Source organism: Haliotis rufescens, unplaced genomic scaffold (genome assembly GCF_023055435.1).
Source record: "Haliotis rufescens isolate VD_foot unplaced genomic scaffold, xgHalRufe1.0.p SCAF_1, whole genome shotgun sequence".
Lineage (NCBI taxonomy): Eukaryota > Metazoa > Mollusca > Gastropoda > Lepetellida > Haliotidae > Haliotis > Haliotis rufescens.
In genome coordinates, this window is record NW_025963779.1 from 40,377,448 (window position 1) to 40,397,226 (window position 19,779).

The 19,779-nt window shown below is 38.4% G+C and overlaps 1 protein-coding gene and 1 long non-coding RNA gene across 20 annotated transcripts in view; both read left to right on the forward strand.

The window, feature by feature from the left end:
• LOC124121889 (tropomyosin) overlaps positions 1-19,067 on the forward strand; it is a 32,819-nt gene extending 13,752 nt beyond the window's left edge. For 3 of the 19 annotated variants that reach the window (XM_046485006.2, XM_046484993.2, XM_046485011.2), the window contains 6 exons: positions 3,465-3,582; positions 6,150-6,220; positions 9,407-9,482; positions 11,387-11,449; positions 11,908-11,977; positions 17,840-19,067. In XM_046485006.2, coding sequence (XP_046340962.1) covers positions 3,465-3,582; positions 6,150-6,220; positions 9,407-9,482; positions 11,387-11,449; positions 11,908-11,977; positions 17,840-17,922 — 481 coding nt within the window. In that variant the 3' untranslated portion in view covers positions 17,923-19,067. Of the gene's footprint in view, positions 1-2,893; positions 3,012-3,464; positions 3,583-3,924; positions 4,043-6,149; positions 6,221-6,286; positions 6,358-8,489; positions 8,566-9,257; positions 9,334-9,406; positions 9,483-11,386; positions 11,450-11,907; positions 11,978-12,400; positions 12,471-14,051; positions 14,131-17,839 lie in introns of all 19 variants that reach the window. The other 16 variants (XM_046485010.2, XM_046484999.2, XM_046485009.2 and 13 more) reach the window with 11 other exon arrangements.
• On the forward strand, positions 15,477-17,338 carry LOC125380152. The gene is made up of 2 exons (XR_007221090.1): positions 15,477-15,825; positions 16,382-17,338. It is a non-coding gene; the product is annotated as an uncharacterized LOC125380152 (long non-coding RNA).
• Positions 19,068-19,779: the final 712 nt, after the last annotated feature.

Sequence of the window (19,779 nt, forward strand, 5' to 3'; positions counted from 1 at the left end):
ATTTACTGAAAAGTTCAATATGACAGGAATGGAAGGTGGGTTGTTGTTTAGATTTAACATGTGGATTTTTGTTATCACCAGACAATCAATAGATATTTCTCCCCAAAAAACATCATCCCTCATCAAGCATGTGTAGATTATGGGGACAATAGTTAAAGAATAAGAATGTGCAGAAATCAAATGAAAAGTCCGGAATAGTACTCTTAAAAATGCCAATTGGTGTCAAAAACGTGAATATATCTTTGGGTATTGGTCAGTCTGATTACATTCTCATATTGCTTCTTTTTTCTTTTCTTTTTATCTATAACTGTTTTTTTTATGTAGAATGCAACCCTCTTATTGTGAAAGTCCTCACTTTCGTTAATGTTGGGAATATGGGTTCCTAGAAATGCCTTTCAAGAAAGACATGTTTTCTTGATCAGAAATATGTGTAATCTGGAACAGTAGTGCTTGGTTTAACAGGAATTCTTTTTATAAGAAATTAATTCATTTTTTCTTTCAGCATGTTCAGTGTTTGTTTTTATGTCTATTTATGAATAAAACCATAAGCATTTATGGGATGTCTGATATCCATGAGTCTCTTTGAAGAACGTCTGTACCCTCAAGAAAATATTTGCAAATTGTTAGTCCTGGTTTTGAAAGGCAATCTTGATTGAATGACAAAACATAGAAGTAAAATAATAAACAGATTGCTTGTAATATGTCCAGTTTGTAGTGGTTGTTGGTGGAAACAATGGTCGATGTTGTGCTGCTGCCAGAGCCTTTCATGTGATCCCTACCGATCTCCCACTGTTTACATGGCATTTATTTAAACACTGATTCTCACTCCACAGAAAAATGCTGAAAGATTCCCATTCTGACCTGTGTACACATTCAGTGTTAGTGTTCAGTGACCGGATCACCTCTCCAGTGAGCCAATTAAGTACAAACGCCCAAGAACTTAGGTACCGTATATCGCTGTGTATAAGGCGACCCCCACGTATAAGACGACCCCCCTGTACACGCCTTCAAAATCAACCCAAAATCCTATACTCCGTGTATAAGGCGACCTGGAATGAAGCACATCACAAGTGCGCACACAAACCTTATATATGCAATAAAAATATGTTTATCTTGCGTTGTTTTTTCTACGATGATTGGTCGCGTGTTTAACTCCAGCACATGTTGCCATTTTGTGTTTACACGGTACGACACCAAATTGGTGCCCGTAAAATAAAATTCATTTATTAAGTAATAACATATAAGAGACAATGGTGAGTAATTCTATGGCCAATTAACTATGTTGTAACTAACTAGGCTTATGTTTGCTTCACATTCAGCGTGTTTATTCCACAATCACTTATACACACCGTCTAAACAGTTGTTAATACAACTGTAAAAACAGCGGGAATTGATTTCAGCTTCACCGGTTATCACATGTTAGGTCACATGTGCAATATGCAAATTCTTACCGGTACTTCCGGCTCTCTACTCACGGATGTTGATTGTTTTACCATTTTAGCTGGTTTGACAATCTGCATCGAGGTGAGGGTCATTTCAACTTTATTTGCAGAAATTATTAAACTTTATTCAAAGAAAAGCGATACAAATCATGTTTATGTATGGAAATAGTTATTGGAACAGTTATTTAGGACGAAATGCGAAGTTTTATTGTCAAATGCTGGGCTGGCTATCGGACGCCGGTTGACATCGCCAGTGGAAAAAATGTGAGATCTTCGACTCCGTGTATGACGACCCCCCTTCTTAACCCCCTCATTTTAGGTACGAAAAACTCGCCTTATACACAGCGATATACAGTATATAAAGAGGTGCTTCAGCTCTTCCCACCACCCCACCACCACCCTCACCGGTAATGAGCTTCTTAAAGTTCTTTTCCTTCGTGAGAAATATGAATCCTTATGCTGACCTTCGTGGATGCATCAAGTATCTGTGTCCTGTAGTAAAAGATGAGAGGCGCAGTGTATTATGTCGAGAATAAGGGTATGGACAAGAAATAGCCTCAAAATACACAGCTAATTTAAGTGGGACCTTGATGTGGTGCAGCATTGGATCAATTCATACCAAACAGGGTACAGCCAGAGACTCCTAGATGTCAAGTTGTCATCCGTTTTTGTTGGCATGCAGCAGTTAGCATGTTTGAGACAATGTGTGATTATAACATGTAAGTTATAATTTGTTTCATTGCTGTTATGATTTGTTTATATATGTGTCTGTGTATGTATATGTATTGTGAAACAAATGAAAACTGAAGACGTTCCTAACATGTTTCATGCCTATCAGGGAATCGGGGGAATCTCCATTGTTTCCATGATGATACAAATGAAACATGTTGGGACTGTCTTCACTGCATTCTTTTGTTTAAATTTTTTAGTGTAACAGTCTGTATTCAAGAATTTGCACATATACAGTTGTAGTAGGTCTATTTTCTTGACGTAAAAGTTGCAATCTGGACTGGCAACATTCTATCTGGTCTGGTAACTTTGTAATTTGCCAGTCCGGTTGTCTGACTGAAATTCTGGTGGATTTTATACACTGACAAATTGATATACCCTATTATTAATGGCAATCTGATCTATTACAGATAATGGCTTATATTGCTTTATCATTATTTATTAAATATTTATTTTCTTTATTTTTTCTTTATTGTTTTTATTGTTTTTGTTAATCTGTTGGAAATGGAAAAATGGAAGCAACCTATTTGTTATGTTCATGTTTTGATATGATACAAGTATATAAAAAAGTCACTTATTTTAAATGACCATGAAGCATATTGTTACTCTTGACAGTTGGCTGATCAGTACATGGTTAGTGTTAATGCAAAAGTGCAGTTAAGAGATCAGGTGAAGTTGTTAGAGCATGAGATTTGCATGGTGTGTTGTGATGTCTTCTACAGGGCTAGGCGGAGTTTAGAAAGTAAACTGTTTGCTACTGAGGAACGAGCTGAGGCATTTGAGGAACAGTTGAAGACTGCTCAGATAGTGGCCCAGGAGGCTGAAATGAAATATGATGAGGTAGGTCGGCCCTCCCTGTATAAATAACTACATATTTCTTCATTTTTTCAGGTTGCAGATGAAAGCAGGCGATACATGTCTGTCTTGCTAAGCCTTGTGCTCAGTACTTGTCTTGCTGTTGTAGTCACAGATGGGGGTCATGTACGCATCAAAGATCAGAATTTATTGATCACAAAAAGGGATGAAGAGATGGTGGCATGACTGAACTCATGCCTTACAGTAACAGCATTAAGTGAAAACTGATCATGCTGATGGGACTATTTTCTTCTATGAAAAAAGAGTATTGTGAGTTACAATGATAGGAACGCAGTACTAGCACAATGGCTGCTTCAATGGTTGATGTATGTTGACTAATTGACTTTTTTTAAACAGTTTGTAGGTGATGCAGAGAAAGAGGTGTGTAGGAATTTGTTGTGCTGGTTATGACTGTGTAGTTACCCTGTCTTCCCACAGAGGGCGCAAGGTGCTTGAGAGCAGGAGTCTTGCTGATGATGAAAGGATAGATCAGTTGGAAGCTCAACTTAAAGAGGCTAAATACATTGCAGAAGATGCTGAGCGCAAATATGATGAGGTGATTCCCGTGTCTGCCGCCAGATGTTGCTATATGGAATACTACGGCATGACTCGTGCTAACATCCCTCATTGTACAAAAGCGCTTAACAATGTCTTACAAGTGTCAAATGATCTCTTCTTCAACCAGCTATCTAATTTGTTTCTGGTAAATCCATCATTTTGAGGTAACAGAAAGAAACCTCTGTTTACTGGTTTGAGGGAGGGATCAGACAGTAGTATTAATATTTTTGTTTCTTCATCTTTGATAACAGCAAGTTGAGAAGTTATACTAAACCTAAACTGTGCTTGTTGTGGTATCTAACCCCACTGACCTGACAATCTCTGTCTATTACACCACTAGAGCACGTAAGGTACTGGAGAACAGGAGCCAGTCAGATGAGGAGCGAATCGAGTTCCTTGAGAAACAGTTAGATGAAGCCAAATGGATTGCTGAAGATGCAGATCGTAAATATGATGAGGTGACAGTCCCAAAGTACACCCATCCATCTGAGTGTTTGAATCAGTCAGCATTGTCACAGTAGGCATGGGCACATGGGCATCTTGCCATCCATGACCAACAATTCCGTCAGCAGTCACTGCACTGCTCTAGTTTTGGGGATCTCATCAGTCTGGTTGTGTTTTGTGCTGTGCTCCCAGTATGTCGTTGGCAACTTTCACTGCACAACATCATGGGTTATTCTCACATTGTTAAACCAATTTGATTCACTTTTGCACACCCGCTCAATTTGTTGGTGACATTTGGAAGATCACGCAGAATCAGTTAAAGCAGTGAAAGATTGCAAGTGACTTCAGTTATGTTCGCATTTACTAACCTCTATTACAAGCAAATTCAAGACCATAAAAAACTTTTTTTATTTGATTATTTAATACTTTTTATCATTTGATTTCTTTATCACGAAATGTTTTTGTTTCCTATGGTTACATAATTATTTTTTAATTTCTACTTTCACTTTTCATACTTGTAAAGTTTGAACTGAAGCTCCTAGCTTCCTTTTTACAATGGCCTCGGAATACGTGACAAATTTCCTCTCTTCCCTGTTATATAAGGAAATGAGAAATGCTTTCAGTCTCAGGTTTGCAACACTGAAACAGTGGCAAAACGGCTCTGTATAAATATTTCCAGTATTTTTTCAACTTGAACTGAATAACAGAATTATCTTCACTGATATTCCCCCCTTTTATGCATTAAACTATTTTTATTTTTTCTTCGTTTTTGCCATGAACCTATGTATTAAGGAAGGTCAAGAGACAGTTGTGTGCCTACTAACTATGAGAAATGTGCTGCTAGGAACACAGGCTTTGCTGCAATATTCAGTCTGTCTGTGTCTAGCAGAGTTACAATTGTATGCAAATGACTGCTTTGATGTTTGTGTTTCTTTCAGATGCATGTTGAATGTACAGAATTTGCTGTTTGATGAATGTCATGAACAGTAACGATACTTTTGTTTTTGTAAATATTTCTGTGGATTTCAAAGTTTTTTCATGAACAAGATTGTCATTGATTGGTAACTTATTTTTGATCACTAACACAGAATTTGAAATTTTGTTGGTTTAATTAATTTACTGTTTGCTATATTGGAATGTGAGTGTGTTTGTGACATTAGTTGGGTTAAGGTCCATCTGCAAGTGACTATATCAGCTATTTCCCCACCATTGAAGGAGGACGCCTTCCTCTTAACTGACCCTCACACTTCCAGGCCATAGTCTATTGTCAAAGTGGAAATAGTTAACATACATGACCAGCAGGGTTATAGTGCCTTGCGTAGTGTTTTGCTAATTAGGATTCTTTTAACTTCAGGATTAACAGTGATATCGATACTACATAGCAAAAGTTTACTTGGAAATTCTGATGACTTGTTCACTTGCAGTTGTTCAGTTTGTTAATTTCAAGTTTCGCGAAGTGTTGCTAGATTAACCATTCATGTAACTTGTCTACCTTGAACTTTTATTTGGTCTGACAAGTGCCATGTTAGACAATGTAAGTACTAGTACAGATGTTGTCCCACCAACATCGGCCTGTGCAGTATCTGTGCCAGTGCTACTTGATGCTGTGTGGAGGAGCACCTGGCATGTCCAATAGTCCATTAACTGTCCTCAACAGACCCTCAGCCCAATCTCGCTCGTACAGGGAGGAGCAGAGGAACCCTGTGGTCAGTAGCCTGCATTTTGAGTGCTACTAACGGATGTTCAACAAAAGCATGCATGTTTTGCAAACATTGGCATTCCATCCAAAGAAACTTGGTGTTTGATTACAAGGAAAAGCATGGTGCATGTTCCGTCAGTGTTCAAATAACCTATATGTAGAGGTCTTGGGACATAATGATTGATTAAAGAACTAAAGAATAATGGTTAAGATCCTCATCATTGAAGATGATGTAAAGAACAGTTTTATTCTTTACTACAGTTCAGGACGAAAATTCCACTAAATAGTTCAGGAAGAGAACTTGGCTAAATTGAATGTGACTAAATGTATGTAATTGATGAATAACACTTTTTGAAATGTCCCAAGACCTGTTATGAACTGGACATTTATGGAATTGACCAATGGCATTAATCTCAATGCAGGCTGCCCGTAAACTCGCAATCACAGAGGTTGACCTTGAGCGTGCAGAGGCTCGTCTTGAAGCCGCAGAAGCGTGAGTATTTTTTTAGCATTTCATAAAACTCAAGCTCTGATAAGTGAACATGTCTTGTATTCTCAGACTGCTCGCAAGTTGAAATTATCTGAGGATCAAATCGAACGCTTGGAGGAGATGAGCGAGGACTACGGGAGGTTGGTGAGATCGTTGGTGGCAGCTACTTCATGCTTATCAGCTCACTAGGCTCAGAGGGCTTGGTTGACTCTGTATGGTGTGTTGTCCACTGTTCATTCTAATTATTGGCACACCGTTTCAAGGTCAGTTTGCAATGGAAATAGTTAGAGATTCTTTTATTACAACTCAAATAATGACATGATGAGGTGTCTGATGTCTTTCTAATATTTGTCTTTATTCTTTCTTGTCAAATAAGATGCTGGAGTAAGGCAACTGGGTATGTAAGTTAGGTCAATGAAGTGGTTAATCATTCTGTGCCAGGAACTTTGAGTGTACTAGGCCAAAGTTGGCTCTCAGCATCATTTTTTATATATTTTAGTGTCGTAAATAAACCAAAAAGTATTTGACTAGTCTCAGGCTTGGGACATGTATCTAAAGTCATGTGGTTAATGCTGTTTATCTTACTATATGGTGTTTGTGGCCCATCTGATGATGCATAATGCATATATATGTAAAGATCATGGATGGAGTTATGCCCTTTCATAAGGATGATGATGTTTGAGACTGTCTTGTTCTTCATGTCTGCAAGTTATTTCATATTTATGAGATTTGGTTTAGTACACACTTTCTTACCGACTTGATGTCCCGTAAGGTTACCAAGACCTTTTTTTGTTGTGAATACCAAACTTTTGCCTTGACTTCTGTTATTAGTAGAGGTGAGCTCCTGAGCTTTTGGTGCTGCTTTTCTTCTTATCTTTCACTCTCACACACCTCACCTAGCTTGGTTTTTTTTATTGAAGACACAATCTAACCACAAGGTTAGATGGAAACCATGTGGTTGTCTTCTCAGTGTTCTTTGTATATTCTCTGCACTCTGTGCTTCACTTAATAGTTCTAAACATGCAAAAAGGCTGTAAATTCATGCTTTTGACATATTTTCTTCTTTTCTCTTTTTTTTTGTGTGTGTGTTTGGGGGGGGGGGGGGGGGGAGTATTTTTTTATAGTTTTTTTTTATCAATGATGTACTCTCTCTTTTTTTTCTCTTATTATTTTTGGAAGATACTATTTACCAGGTGTAAAGACATAAATTTCAAGCTTGTGTAGACTAGCAGAGGTATTCAGTTAGCTTTCTTTATTGTATTCAATGACATAATGATTATGTAAGATGCATGGCACCGTTGCATGAGTCTTACCATTGGTAAGAATATTGATGTGAGAAGTCTCTTCGAGTAGCTATTCAAACTAAGCTGACTAGTGTTCCTCAATATTTCTGTTAGTCTTTAGACATTACTAACATGACCTATTGAAGGTGAAGAATGTTTTTCTGTGTCCACTTAATCATTCTCCCTATTCCTTTTTCCTTTATGTAGCACTGCTGCAGACACACCTGTCCTTCAATCTCACCCGTGAAACTGCAACTGCATGTGGTGTTAGTAGCACGGGATGGAGTCAGTCTTGTTTTGTGCATCCACCTGTCACATACAATGAATCTTTCAAAGACCAGTTTCAAAGATCTAGTTTGATGCACTTTGCTAAAACCCTGCCATAGTTTTGGTTGTTTCATTCCAAATTAATTCTTTAAGAAATGAAAACTTTGAAACTGGTTGACTACCAGCATTCTTTCCATGATACTTCACTCATACAAAATTCAATCCAGTTGATATGTCATTTGTAATTAAGATTTTATTGACATTAAGAAATTAAGTTGACAATTCGTAATTATAGATTTGCCTGTATTTTCCCTGTACTTAATAAAGAGATGCTGAAAACTGGGTTGTAAAATCATATGTTCTGTTGCCTTGAAAGACTCATCCAGTTTCTTATTGTCTGATTCTTATCGTGTTTCAGTCTTTTTGTTGCTAGAGAAGTCCATCTGTGTTTAAAAGTACACATTCTAGAATGTCTCCTTAAACCTCATTTCAATGGACACAGAAAAAAATTGCTGAACAAGTTAAATGTAAAAACAAATTAGTAAACCACTATGCCCAGATTTCAACGTCGAGTGGTCTTGTTACTGACTCACCTTAAATGTCATCACATATGCCTGACTTGACTTATAATGTTCAATAAGTTTGAGAACGGATTTAACAAATTTATTTAGATATAGGTTGCATGACTAATTTGTGTGTGTGTTTGCTGTTTGCTTTTGCAGGAAGTACAAGCATTATGAAGCTGAAGTTTCCTCTCTAACCACAAACATTAGATCGTTTGAAATTAATGAAGAGCAGGTAAGATTAGCCCTCTCCAGCTAGATGGCTTGCACATTGGTTACATCATGATGCATTAGTTTTTTTACATGCATCAGTCCCTATATTGCTGATCATCCGACTACCATGATCTGCGAAAGAAGTGCACTGCGTTTTTGTTGCTGTTAAATTTGTTATATTATGGTTGTCTTCAAATTGGCATGTCTGTTTGGACAGCAACATGCAATAGTGATTTCAACTTTGTTTCTCTTCATCTGCGTTTGTACTTTGCTCTTTTTTTTTCGTTTGTCAAGAAAGTTCTAATTTTGGAGAATTTGCAGCAGCTGTGTTGGAGATACTCAAGTTTGGAAGGATTAGTTAATGCCCCCTGCCTTGCACCATGCTGGATACTTTGACACTGCCGTCAGCAGCCGCATCATAGGTATAGGAATTGTCAGTATAGGGACTGACTGCTATATGGGTGGATATCGTAACAAACTGCAAACCACCCTAGCTCACTGTGTTTGTTGGACAAGGCTGGGTTTGAGTGTTGCCCGCTGTGTGACCCATGACTTGATGATCAGTTGGTCGCATGTTTCTGGTCTGCGCCCCGTACATCCATATGTGCGTCCCTGTTCCCACTGTGTTCGTGCGTCCGTATGACGTCTGCCGTACGTACACACTCACCTTCATCTAACACACCCAGTAACAACCCCTTTTTTATCCCATTCCAGCCAAATTTATGAGCTTGACGAGGAGCTTCACATAGTGGGTAACAATCTCAAAACCATCCAGGTCCAACTTGATCAGGTAAGCTGGAGCTAGGGCTGGTGCCAGGGAGGCAGTTTGTACTCGAAATCTAATGTTGAGCTCTGTATTTCAGGAAGATTCTCGAGCTTGAGGAGGAGTTGAAGGTTGTGGGCAACAATATGAAATCACTGGAAATCAGTGAACAAGAGGTATCACCATAGTTGCATGGTGTCCAACCGTCTGCCTGCTTACAGGCATCAACGCATGTGTTTACATACCAGCAGAGTGCTAGATATCTGCTGACCGCAGTCAATCATGCAACTTTGCTGCACCCCATTCATACCCAGTAATTAATTCATTTATGTCGAGGACAGAGGTTTCGTCTGCAAGAACTTTCGACTTGCTATTTTCATGACCAAATGACCGGTTGTTGAAAAAATTGCTCTTGATCGCCTAGTGTCTGGTGTGAACGGGTGCTCGATGACAACCCACAGGTGTGGAATTATGTACTGCATGTATAGAAATGTTTCCCTGATAAATAATATCAGGATCTTGCCCTTATCACCCATTTGCTTAAGAATAGCTGAGTAGATATTGCTGTCCTACTAACTTGGTTTTAATATTTCTTCGTGGTACTTAATTTTGTAGCTTCATGACGCAAATCTCAAACTTGATGTTACCTTGAAATCAGTTGGGTTTCACAATATATATCAATGATCAGAAGTAGTGCCTTTTTCTGTACCATTTGGTGACTACCATCACTAACAGAAGATGTGGAGTTTCTATGTTGGCTTGTTAGCCACATGGTCAGCCGTGATATTGCTGGAATATTGCTAAAAACGGCATAAAACCGTACTCACTCACTCACTCACTGTTAGCCACATGGAGGTAACACAGACACTAGGACGAACTGAGGAAATCTACACAGAAATTGACAAAAAGGTTGGTGTAAGTGCCAGCTGACTACAAGTAGGCAAGCATTTAGATCTCCTCAGACTGCATAGCTGAGTCAACTATTTTGATATTTAACTGAAATATGTGAAGATGACACCCTGCCAGATGAACACTATACCTATAAACTGCCCTTCCAACATTGCCCCCTTTTTCTAATTGCATGTGTGTTCAAATTAACTTCATTTGAAAGCCACTTCAACAATACATTAAGTTATTTGTCAGTTTATAATAGCCAATTCCCCATGTAGATCTAACCGTGTGGATTTTTTGGAAAGAGTCTTAATTAACATGCATGGAAGTGAATTACTAATGTTGTCAAGTGTAAAGTTACTGAATCTATAATGGTACAAATCCCATCCCACCTGCCTGGCAAGCATGCAGCAGGATATAGGGCAGTCATGTTTGGCTTGGGACTAAAGCTGCTACACATTTGCCATCTGTGTCAAGTGAGGGCTGGCTAAGGCACAACTTCCCAGATGACCATCTCACACGAATGTTTCATGTATTAACCTGGCCCTCTCCATACAACTCACTGCAGCTTCACTATTATTATCTTCACATATTTCAGCCAAAGAGTTGCAGCAAATTTATCAGTTAGCAAAGGAAATTGTTTATTTTTACATCAACTTTCTGAGTGTTCACCACACTAAATGTATGGATTTCCTGAGTTCGTTGTATCTGGTTATTTTCCTATAGTTTCTGAATCACATTCAATCGTCTAATGCTGCCCAGTCAGTGTGGGCTGAAATGTTAGGGACGTCTCTATGACAAAGGACCACGAAAGGTGCCCTGGTCAATCTCCCTCGTTCAGTTGACCCTCCCCATCCGTGTGGTAGATGAACAGGAGGAGTGTGCTGTGCCTCCTAACTCATCATGTCGGGTGTTGGGGGAGAATGTTTAACATGCTCACCATTTACAGATTCTGATCATCTTCATCTTTAATGGTTCCAAATGGCCGCTTATCTTTTGTAACAGTAATTCCAGCATATATGTCTATTTATTTATCTTAAGTTACTATTCACATACCTTATTCTACTGATCTTATCAATGTAGAGGTGTGAATGTATATATTGTATAGTGTCTGTGTGGTCTATGTATGCTGTGGCTGCCAACCCATTGGAGGGAGGTTGTGCTCTGAGACCATGTGTGTGTGTTTCAGGCATCTCAGAGGGAGGACAGCTACGAGGAGACCATCCGGGACCTGACACAGAGACTCAAGGACGTGAGTACCTGCCTCGCTTACACACCTATAACCTTTTTATGGCAAATTTTACAGAATGTAATCTAGAATTATTTTTTCTCAAAGAGAAAATAAAATAAATTTAAAAAGAAAATTGTAAATTCATTCTTTGTAATTTTGAAAACAAAACAAAACATGATTCTAATTTTATGCAAGTGAATGTAACAGGTGTTTGATAAATGTTTTCTTTTATACCCTTTCCATGGTGGTGGGACGTTGAATGTCACTTTGTGATTTAAATGAACCCCCAAACCTGCCCATATGAATACTGTTGGAGCTGGGATGAGTATGCCCCTGGAAAGTGAATGCAATAGATTGAGCCACATGCTTAGAAGCATTTGTCATCAGGTGTGGAAACCTTTGGGGATGGGCAAAGAACCCTTGTTGGGTAGTGTGTAAGCATAGTAATGAAGCAAGCACTCCCCATTCTCTTCTGCTAGGCTGAGAACCGGGCAACTGAGGCTGAAAGAACTGTTTCCAAATTGCAAAAGGAAGTCGACAGACTTGAAGGTATGGCTGCAGCCCTGCATCTTGCCCATCTAATAAGAACAAATGTTTGTCCCTCTACTAATCTATTGGTTTCAGCATGCTGGCCTGTATACCATCATAGTATCATTTCATCGTGCCCCTCATAGCCTGTAGCAGACAGTGGACCAGCATATGCAAGGAATGGGTGGCGGATCTGGCTAGCCCTTGCTAGCAGCATGTGACAGCAGCAGAAAGTCATACCTGACATCTAACCTCCCAACTCCCCCAACTCCCCATCTACCCTCCAGGCCCTACAGCCAGGCTATCTTGGCAGCCTATACACACCTGGCTCACCAACAACTCACAGCACCGTCTAGTTCATTTTTTTTTTTTCATTTTTTTTTTTTACCATATCTTATTTTGCATGTGTTGATACTCTTGTTTTTGGCTGGTTTGATGTGACAGGCGGAAGCAACCTTGGAATTGACTGTGCGTGAGAATCAATCTCTTCAACATACGGTAGATGCAATGGAAGGTATGTCTCCTTCGTGGCCATCGCTTCCACTCTCGTACCTGCTCACTCAACATTCTAATAGAAAGGCATTGTTCACTGCCACAGTTGTAATCAGGCTAATACTTACTTACAAGTAACTCAGAGGTCATTCTAAAATATGCATAAGCGCTTCATCAGCTTTTCTTGTCCAAAATATTAGGAATGTTTAGTGCCATGTGTGAAAAGATCTTATTTTCTTTTCGATGGTTTAATTTGTGTCAAGCAGTTACCTTGGTGTGACACATGAATGTAGGACTAAATTCATTTATCCATTCACGTGTTGTGGCAATGTGAACTTGTGATTTTGACAATGTAATTGGTTGAAGAGCACATCAGTTCAGCTCGAGATTTTGTACTAGAGCTTGTACCCTTGAGAGGAGGCCTGTTAAGGATTGATCAACCCCTTCACTTTTCTTGAAATGTCTTCCTCACTTTTCTCTTACTTTGCTCTTCATCAGTAGTTGCTAATGGTAGCTAACCCTATGTTTTCCACCTGTCTCTCCTGATATCAGGTATGCCTTTCTCTCCAACACTTAAACCCCCCTCCCGTGACCGGAATGCTCATGACTCCATCAAAAGATAGACAAATCATGACAGTTTAATTCCAGTAACCCTTTGTATTCACATTGTAGTAATCACATTTACATACCATGTACATACAAATGTTTAATGTTTTGTTCCAGTGTTAGTGTCTAAATGAAGCATGGATGCTTGCAAGGTTTCTTGTTTTGATAGAACATGTTTCATTATTAAGATACTGATTACTACTTCCAATTATTATTTAGTATAGATAACCAAGACTGCATGGTTGTTTATTAGCTTTGACATCATGAAAACATTGAGAACTTGCTCCATGAAATGGTGTGATATTTGCATTTTTGTGACATCCTTTCAGTCTGAATAATTGATTTACAGTGTATGCTTTGAAGTTTGATAACCTGTGTGAAGTATTTTATTACCTTTATCATGGCACATTAGATTTCCACCAGACTTGTGACATTCATTTTCATGATGCTGAAAGTTGTATCATCTTCTAAAGACTGAGTTGCAATGTCCAGTGGAATTGCTAATTTCATGAGATTTACTAATGAAAATCTTTGTGTTTTGGTAAAAGGTGCTGATTATTTTTAATGTGAAGTAAATATATATTTTCTACTTTTGAGACTTTAAAGACATGTTAGATAGACATGTTTTAGAAAATGTACAAAACAAAAATCATCGGCACCCTTCAGTAAAGTCTGAAGTGAATACTTTCGAATTTAGAACTGGGGGATTGGAACATATTTAATTAGAATGTTCCAGCAAAAAGATTTCTTCACTTCATTTGAAATGAACAGAAAATACCTCGAGACCCTTTGTTAATTAACACAGAAAAGTGTCAGTAAGTGTGGAATTTGAAGTGAATTCTTGAGTCGTTAGTTGTGTGTTACACCCCTCTGAACAGTTTGTGGCAGGGGAGGTAGCTGAATCCTCCAGTTCTGACTAACCCCACCTGCGATTAGTCAACCATGCAAATGGTGGCTGTTTGTGCATGATGTGCATGTGTCTGTGTGTGTGTTACAGACGAGCTAGGTCAGCAGACGGAAAAATACCAGAGTCTGAAGCTGGAGATGCAGCAGACACTCGCCGACCTGCAGGACATGTACTGACACCCTCCATTATTTCCTCAAGTATTGCCATGTACCTCAAACCCACTCACCAACATACTGCTCCGTCTTTGTAATTTGTTTAGTGATAGAAAGCTACTATCTGTGGAAACTGAAGAATTGTCAGGAACTCCTCTTGAGGTGAAAGTAACAATGGCAGTGTAGACAAGGATATACTGGTCACTGTGACATCACACTCTATTGCCTCTCACTGATTCTTATTGTTTAGGTAACTCTTGTATCTTCAGTAAATAAGAAAGGATCTTGAGATATTATTCATATTTGGATGTGGATGTAACACTGAAGACAAAATATACATTCATGGTCATTTATATCTAATTAATGTGCTTGAAGAAGACATGAAATGTGGTCTCTCCATTACTACTAGTGCTATGTATTTGAGTAATTTTGGTAATTGATAATGGGTTTGAGGTGCAAATGATATAACTGAGTTTTGATTAAGTGAATGATAATTTGTGTTAAGCCATCATGAATGAAGCAGCATTTAAATGCATTGCATGAATTTGATGTGTTCAATTTATAGATTAAAAAACTAACCATCATAAAGGGGCAGCCCATGCCTTAAAATGATGCAAAACAGGGGTCCGGAAAATTTAAAATCCCAATCGGACATTAGCGTATTTTTTGTAAGACTTTTCACACACATTACAAGTTGTTACGTACAGTGTTCCCTCGTTATTGCGCGCTTTAGTTATATAGCACATGGTAAAGCATAGCTCCCAAAATTTACTAACATTTTTAATAAACTCAAGTTTTCCAATGACACAATGTTTTCCCCCATCTCAGAAAACATTATCACCTGATCACGTAACACCGGAAATACCAGTCAACAAATCCAAACTGAAGTACGCAATTTAATCCTATCATTATAATATCTGGTGATAAAAAAATTTGTTCATTGTTTATCTGGACTAGAGTTTGCAATATATTTGATTAATTTAATTCCATATTTCATTCAATAATTATCATGATGTTTACAATAATTTTGGCGAAATCTTGTGCATCATTGATCGGTAGATCGCAGAACTCACCGTTATTTACAGCAACAAGAAGTTGTATCATTGGGTACGTTTTAACTGAATCACCGGTAGATTGGGAGGAAACGTGTGCACAGCTGATTGCTATTTCCGGCTTAGTTTACGAGAGAATACACAAGGTAATCTTAATCACCGCATATAAAACAATGTCTTGGAGAGCAGGAAATACATTTTAAATTGTAAATCATCATAACTAGTGATGTTTTATGTCAAATTTCATACTTTTATTGACCAAGTTTGTTATACCTGTTTATTCACCTGAATTCGCTGAAGGGATACGATAATGCTCATCAATTATTTGGACCCTGAAGGTAGAGTTGCTTGTTTTTTAAAATGTCCAGACAGAAAAATTTAAATATCAGGTTAGCAATATTTTAAACTGGACATTTGAGATTCCCAATCGGACATGTCAGGGGCATATGACCCTTTCCGGACCCCTGATGCCAAGTAAAAGCGATTGCAATTACATTTAGCCACCATTTTGTAACTGTTTTTGTCTAAGATAAGAGGAAAGTATCTATCTTCTGCATAAATCTGATATACAGGCAAAGATGCTGACTAATGATCGTTAGAGAAGCCATGTGTCTTGTGATGTTGCAGAAGTTAAGTGTCTGAGAAGTGATGGTTATGAAGGTGTAATGTTGGACTAGTGATCATTGCAAGGGTTATGTGTGTAACAAGTGATGGTTATGAAGGTGTAATGTCGGACTAGTGATCATTACAAGGGTTATGTGTATTACAAGTGATGGTTATGAAGGTGTAATGTCGGACTAGTGATCATTATAAGGGTTATGTGTATAACAAGTGATGGTTATGAAGGTGTAATGTTGGACTAGTGATCATTACAAGGGTTATGTGTATTACAAGTGATGGTTATGAAGGTGTAATGTCGGACTAGTGATCATTGCAAGGGTTGTGTGTAACAAGTGATGGTTATGAAGGTGTAATGTCGGACTAGTGATCATTGCAAGGGTTATGTGTATAAAAAGTGATGGTTATGAAGGTGTAATGTCGGACTAGTGATCACTGCAAGGGTTATGTGTATAACAAGTGATGGTTATGAAGGTGTAATGTCGGACTAGTGATCATTGCAAGGGTTATGTGTGTAACAAGTGATGGTTATGAAGGGGTAATGTCGGACTAGTGGTCATTGCAAGGGTTATTTGTATAACAAGTGATGGTTATGAAGGTGTAATGTCGGACTAGTGATCATTGCAAGGGTTATGTGTATAACAAGTGATGGTTATGAAGGTGTAATGTCGGACTAGTGGTCATTGCAAGGGTTATGTGTATAACAAGTGATGGTTATGAAGGTGTAATGTCGGATTAGTGATAATTGCAAGGGTTATGTGTATAACAAGTGATGGTTATGAAGGTGTAATGTCGGATTAGTGATCATTGCAAGGGTTATGTGTATAACAAGTGATGGTTATGAAGGTGTAATGTCGGACTAGTGATCATTGCAAGGGTTATGTGTGTAACAAGTGATGGTTATGAAGGTGTAATGTCGGATTAGTGATTATTGCAAGGGTTATGTGTATAACAAGTGATGGTTATGAAGGTGTAATGTCGGACTAGTGATCATTGCAAGGGTTGTGTGTAACAAGTGATGGTTATGAAGGTGTAATGTTGGACTAGTGATCATTGCAAGGGTTATGTGTATAACAAGTGATGGTTATGAAGGGGTAATGTCGGATTAGTGATCATTGCAAGGGTTATATGTATAACAAGTGATGGTTATGAAGGTGTAATGTCGGACTGGTGATCATTGCAAGGGTTGTGTGTAACAAGTGATGGTTATGAAGGTGTAATGTCGGACTAGTGATCATTGCAAGGGTTGTGTGTAACAAGTGATGGTTATGAAGGTGTAATGTCGGACTAGTGATCATTGCAAGGGTTATGTGTGTAACAAGTGATGGTTATGAAGGTGTAATGTCGGACTAGTGATCATTGTAAGGGTTGTGTGTAACAAGTGATGGTTATGAAGGTGTAATGTCGGACTAGTGATCATTGCAAGGGTTGTGTGTAACAAGTGATGGTTATGAAGGTGTAATGTCGGACTAGTGATCATTGCAAGGGTTGTGTGTAACAAGTGATGGTTATGAAGGTGTAATGTCGGACTAGTGATCATTGCAAGGGTTATGTGTATAACAAGTGAGGCAGAGGCAAAGTGAGTGACTGGTCATACCGGTAGGTCAATTGTCTGACAAGTAATGGTAACAGACGCCAAATGACTGAATGGTTATGGTTCCTGAGGTCAAGTGACAGACATGTGATAATTCCTGAGGTGTCTATCTGATGGGTGACAGTTGTAGAAGTCCAGTTTGAGACCAATTGTTTTAAGATGTGACAGAACCATTTTGTTTCATTCAAGGTTTGGATTACCAGTATTATTTTGAGAGGGGCACTCGAATGGCTTGATCAGTAGTTTTCTTTTCTTGATCATTTTACGGGTGCTTCAGTTAATTTTCAATCATGCTGTAGAATAATTTGTTCAAGTTGAATGTGATTCAATCCCCTCATTCAAGTTAAGCACAGTACATACTATTGCCGACAGTTTGACAAACAAAATAGCATATAACTATGATGGAAAACCTATACCAACTTCCGCAACGCTCCTGAAATATTATTGCCTACTTTTTTTCAGATGAGCTGCTTGCCGAGAAGGAGAAGTACAAGGCCATTAGTGACGAGCTCGACCAGACTTTCGCGGAGTTGGCTGGTTATTAAAAGTGTTTTCTTCCCTCTATCAACCGGCCATATGGATTTTGTAGGCTATTCAAAAATTTGTCAATTTTTGGAATCATGTTGTAAAGTTATCTCTCGGTGCCTCTTCTCTTCTGCCTGTTATTTTGAGTGCGTGAAGCGAAAAAATGATGACCAACGTAAGACGTGTATACATATTTCTTGCTTTCACTTACACCTATCATGAATTGTACAGAGTTACTAGCATACATGTTGGGGCCCTGCCAAAGGTATTGGGGGGACATTATGGGAGATTTGCAGTTGTCTTGATACTTTGATTCATTTTTCGAATCACCCTCCTCCACTAGACCATGTTGACTGGGTATCTGCTCGAGCTGCCATGTATACACGACTAGCGCTAACCATCTAAGCAGAAGGGAAGGTAACTCAGAACTGCCAATGTCTGGATATGTCTGCACTGCATGTACTTCTACTATAGTGTCCCTATATATGTTTGGCGAGGCTTGTGTAAGTAGAAGTGGGACAATATGGACTTGAAATTTCGCCGCTGGTTAGGCTCTGAAGGCCACGTGATAGCAAGCTAGGTCTCCCAAGTCCAAAGATGAGAAGAATGTGGCGTGTGCTATCTCAAGACCATGTCTCATTCGACTACTGGCCACCGAGGGCTGCGACACAAACTTGTCAAATTTGTCTTGTACATTTAAGAAACAACCAAATCCACCATGTTTGATAGATACATTAGAGTAGTAAATTTGCATGCGATCAAAGATCACGAAAAAATTGTATATGTATTTATTTTGACCTAGATAAATTAATGATTTTCTTTATTTCCCGCAAATGCTCTTCTTTCCTGGGCTAGTATCTCTCAGCCATCTTCTAAGATCCAGATCTGCTGATAATGCAAATAATTTTCCATGCTGTATTGTAACTTTATTTCGTACAGAGTAAAATTGTGCATTTAATCCAAGAAATGTGTACTTATTGACTTGTCATAATGTATATTGAACTATCCTGAAAACAAAAGAAAATTTTGTACTTTGCTTGTAGTGGACTTCCACATAACACATACAACAATTGTATCAAGTTACACATAGAACCCTAGCCATGGCTTGCTGCATTTCCTGGGTATTGCCATTGTTTTTTAACAATAAAAAATCATCTACTTCCCACCAGGCGTCAGTGCTTTTTTTAAAACACTGGTATTCATTCTAAGGACTCTGTCTATTGTGACTTTGAGGCAGAAATCCCTTTTCTTTCTTAAACTACAAAGATCAGGTATATTACGTTTTTGTCCAATATAGTACCTCTATTGCTTTTCAAGTGGAATAGAAGTGTATTCTGACAATGAGGAATTTGCCTAAAATGGACCGGAATCTTTTGACGTTCATATTTTTTTTAACTTTCATTTACTGAAAGTAATTTTACAGTTTTACCTTTATAATCAGGATGAGCATTACAACTTCCAACAGTTATTTTGTATTCGTGATATTGTTTTTGGAAAAAGGAAATCTGGGTTTTCTTTCGATTTACTGGTCCAAATTGCTAGTGCTAAAGTGTCGTAACCGTGATGCGGAAGGAAATTAGATTGTAACCAGAACCCTTGGATTAATTACCTTTATGTAAAATCAAAGATTGTGTGGAGCTAAGCAGTATACCCAGCAAATAAATCCATAGGAATGGTTTTGTGGTTCTAAGACCCAGCAAGTTGTCACGGGTCGGGCGTTTCACTGTCACAACTCCATGTTGAAGATCTGTAATAATTGAAAAGGGGTCCAGACCAGTTCTGGTGAACAGAGACATGAAACCCTTTTCACGGTACTTGCACTTAAAGTGTTTTTGTCCTGAAGTACTAATGAAAGAAGGGTACCTTACAGTGGTCAC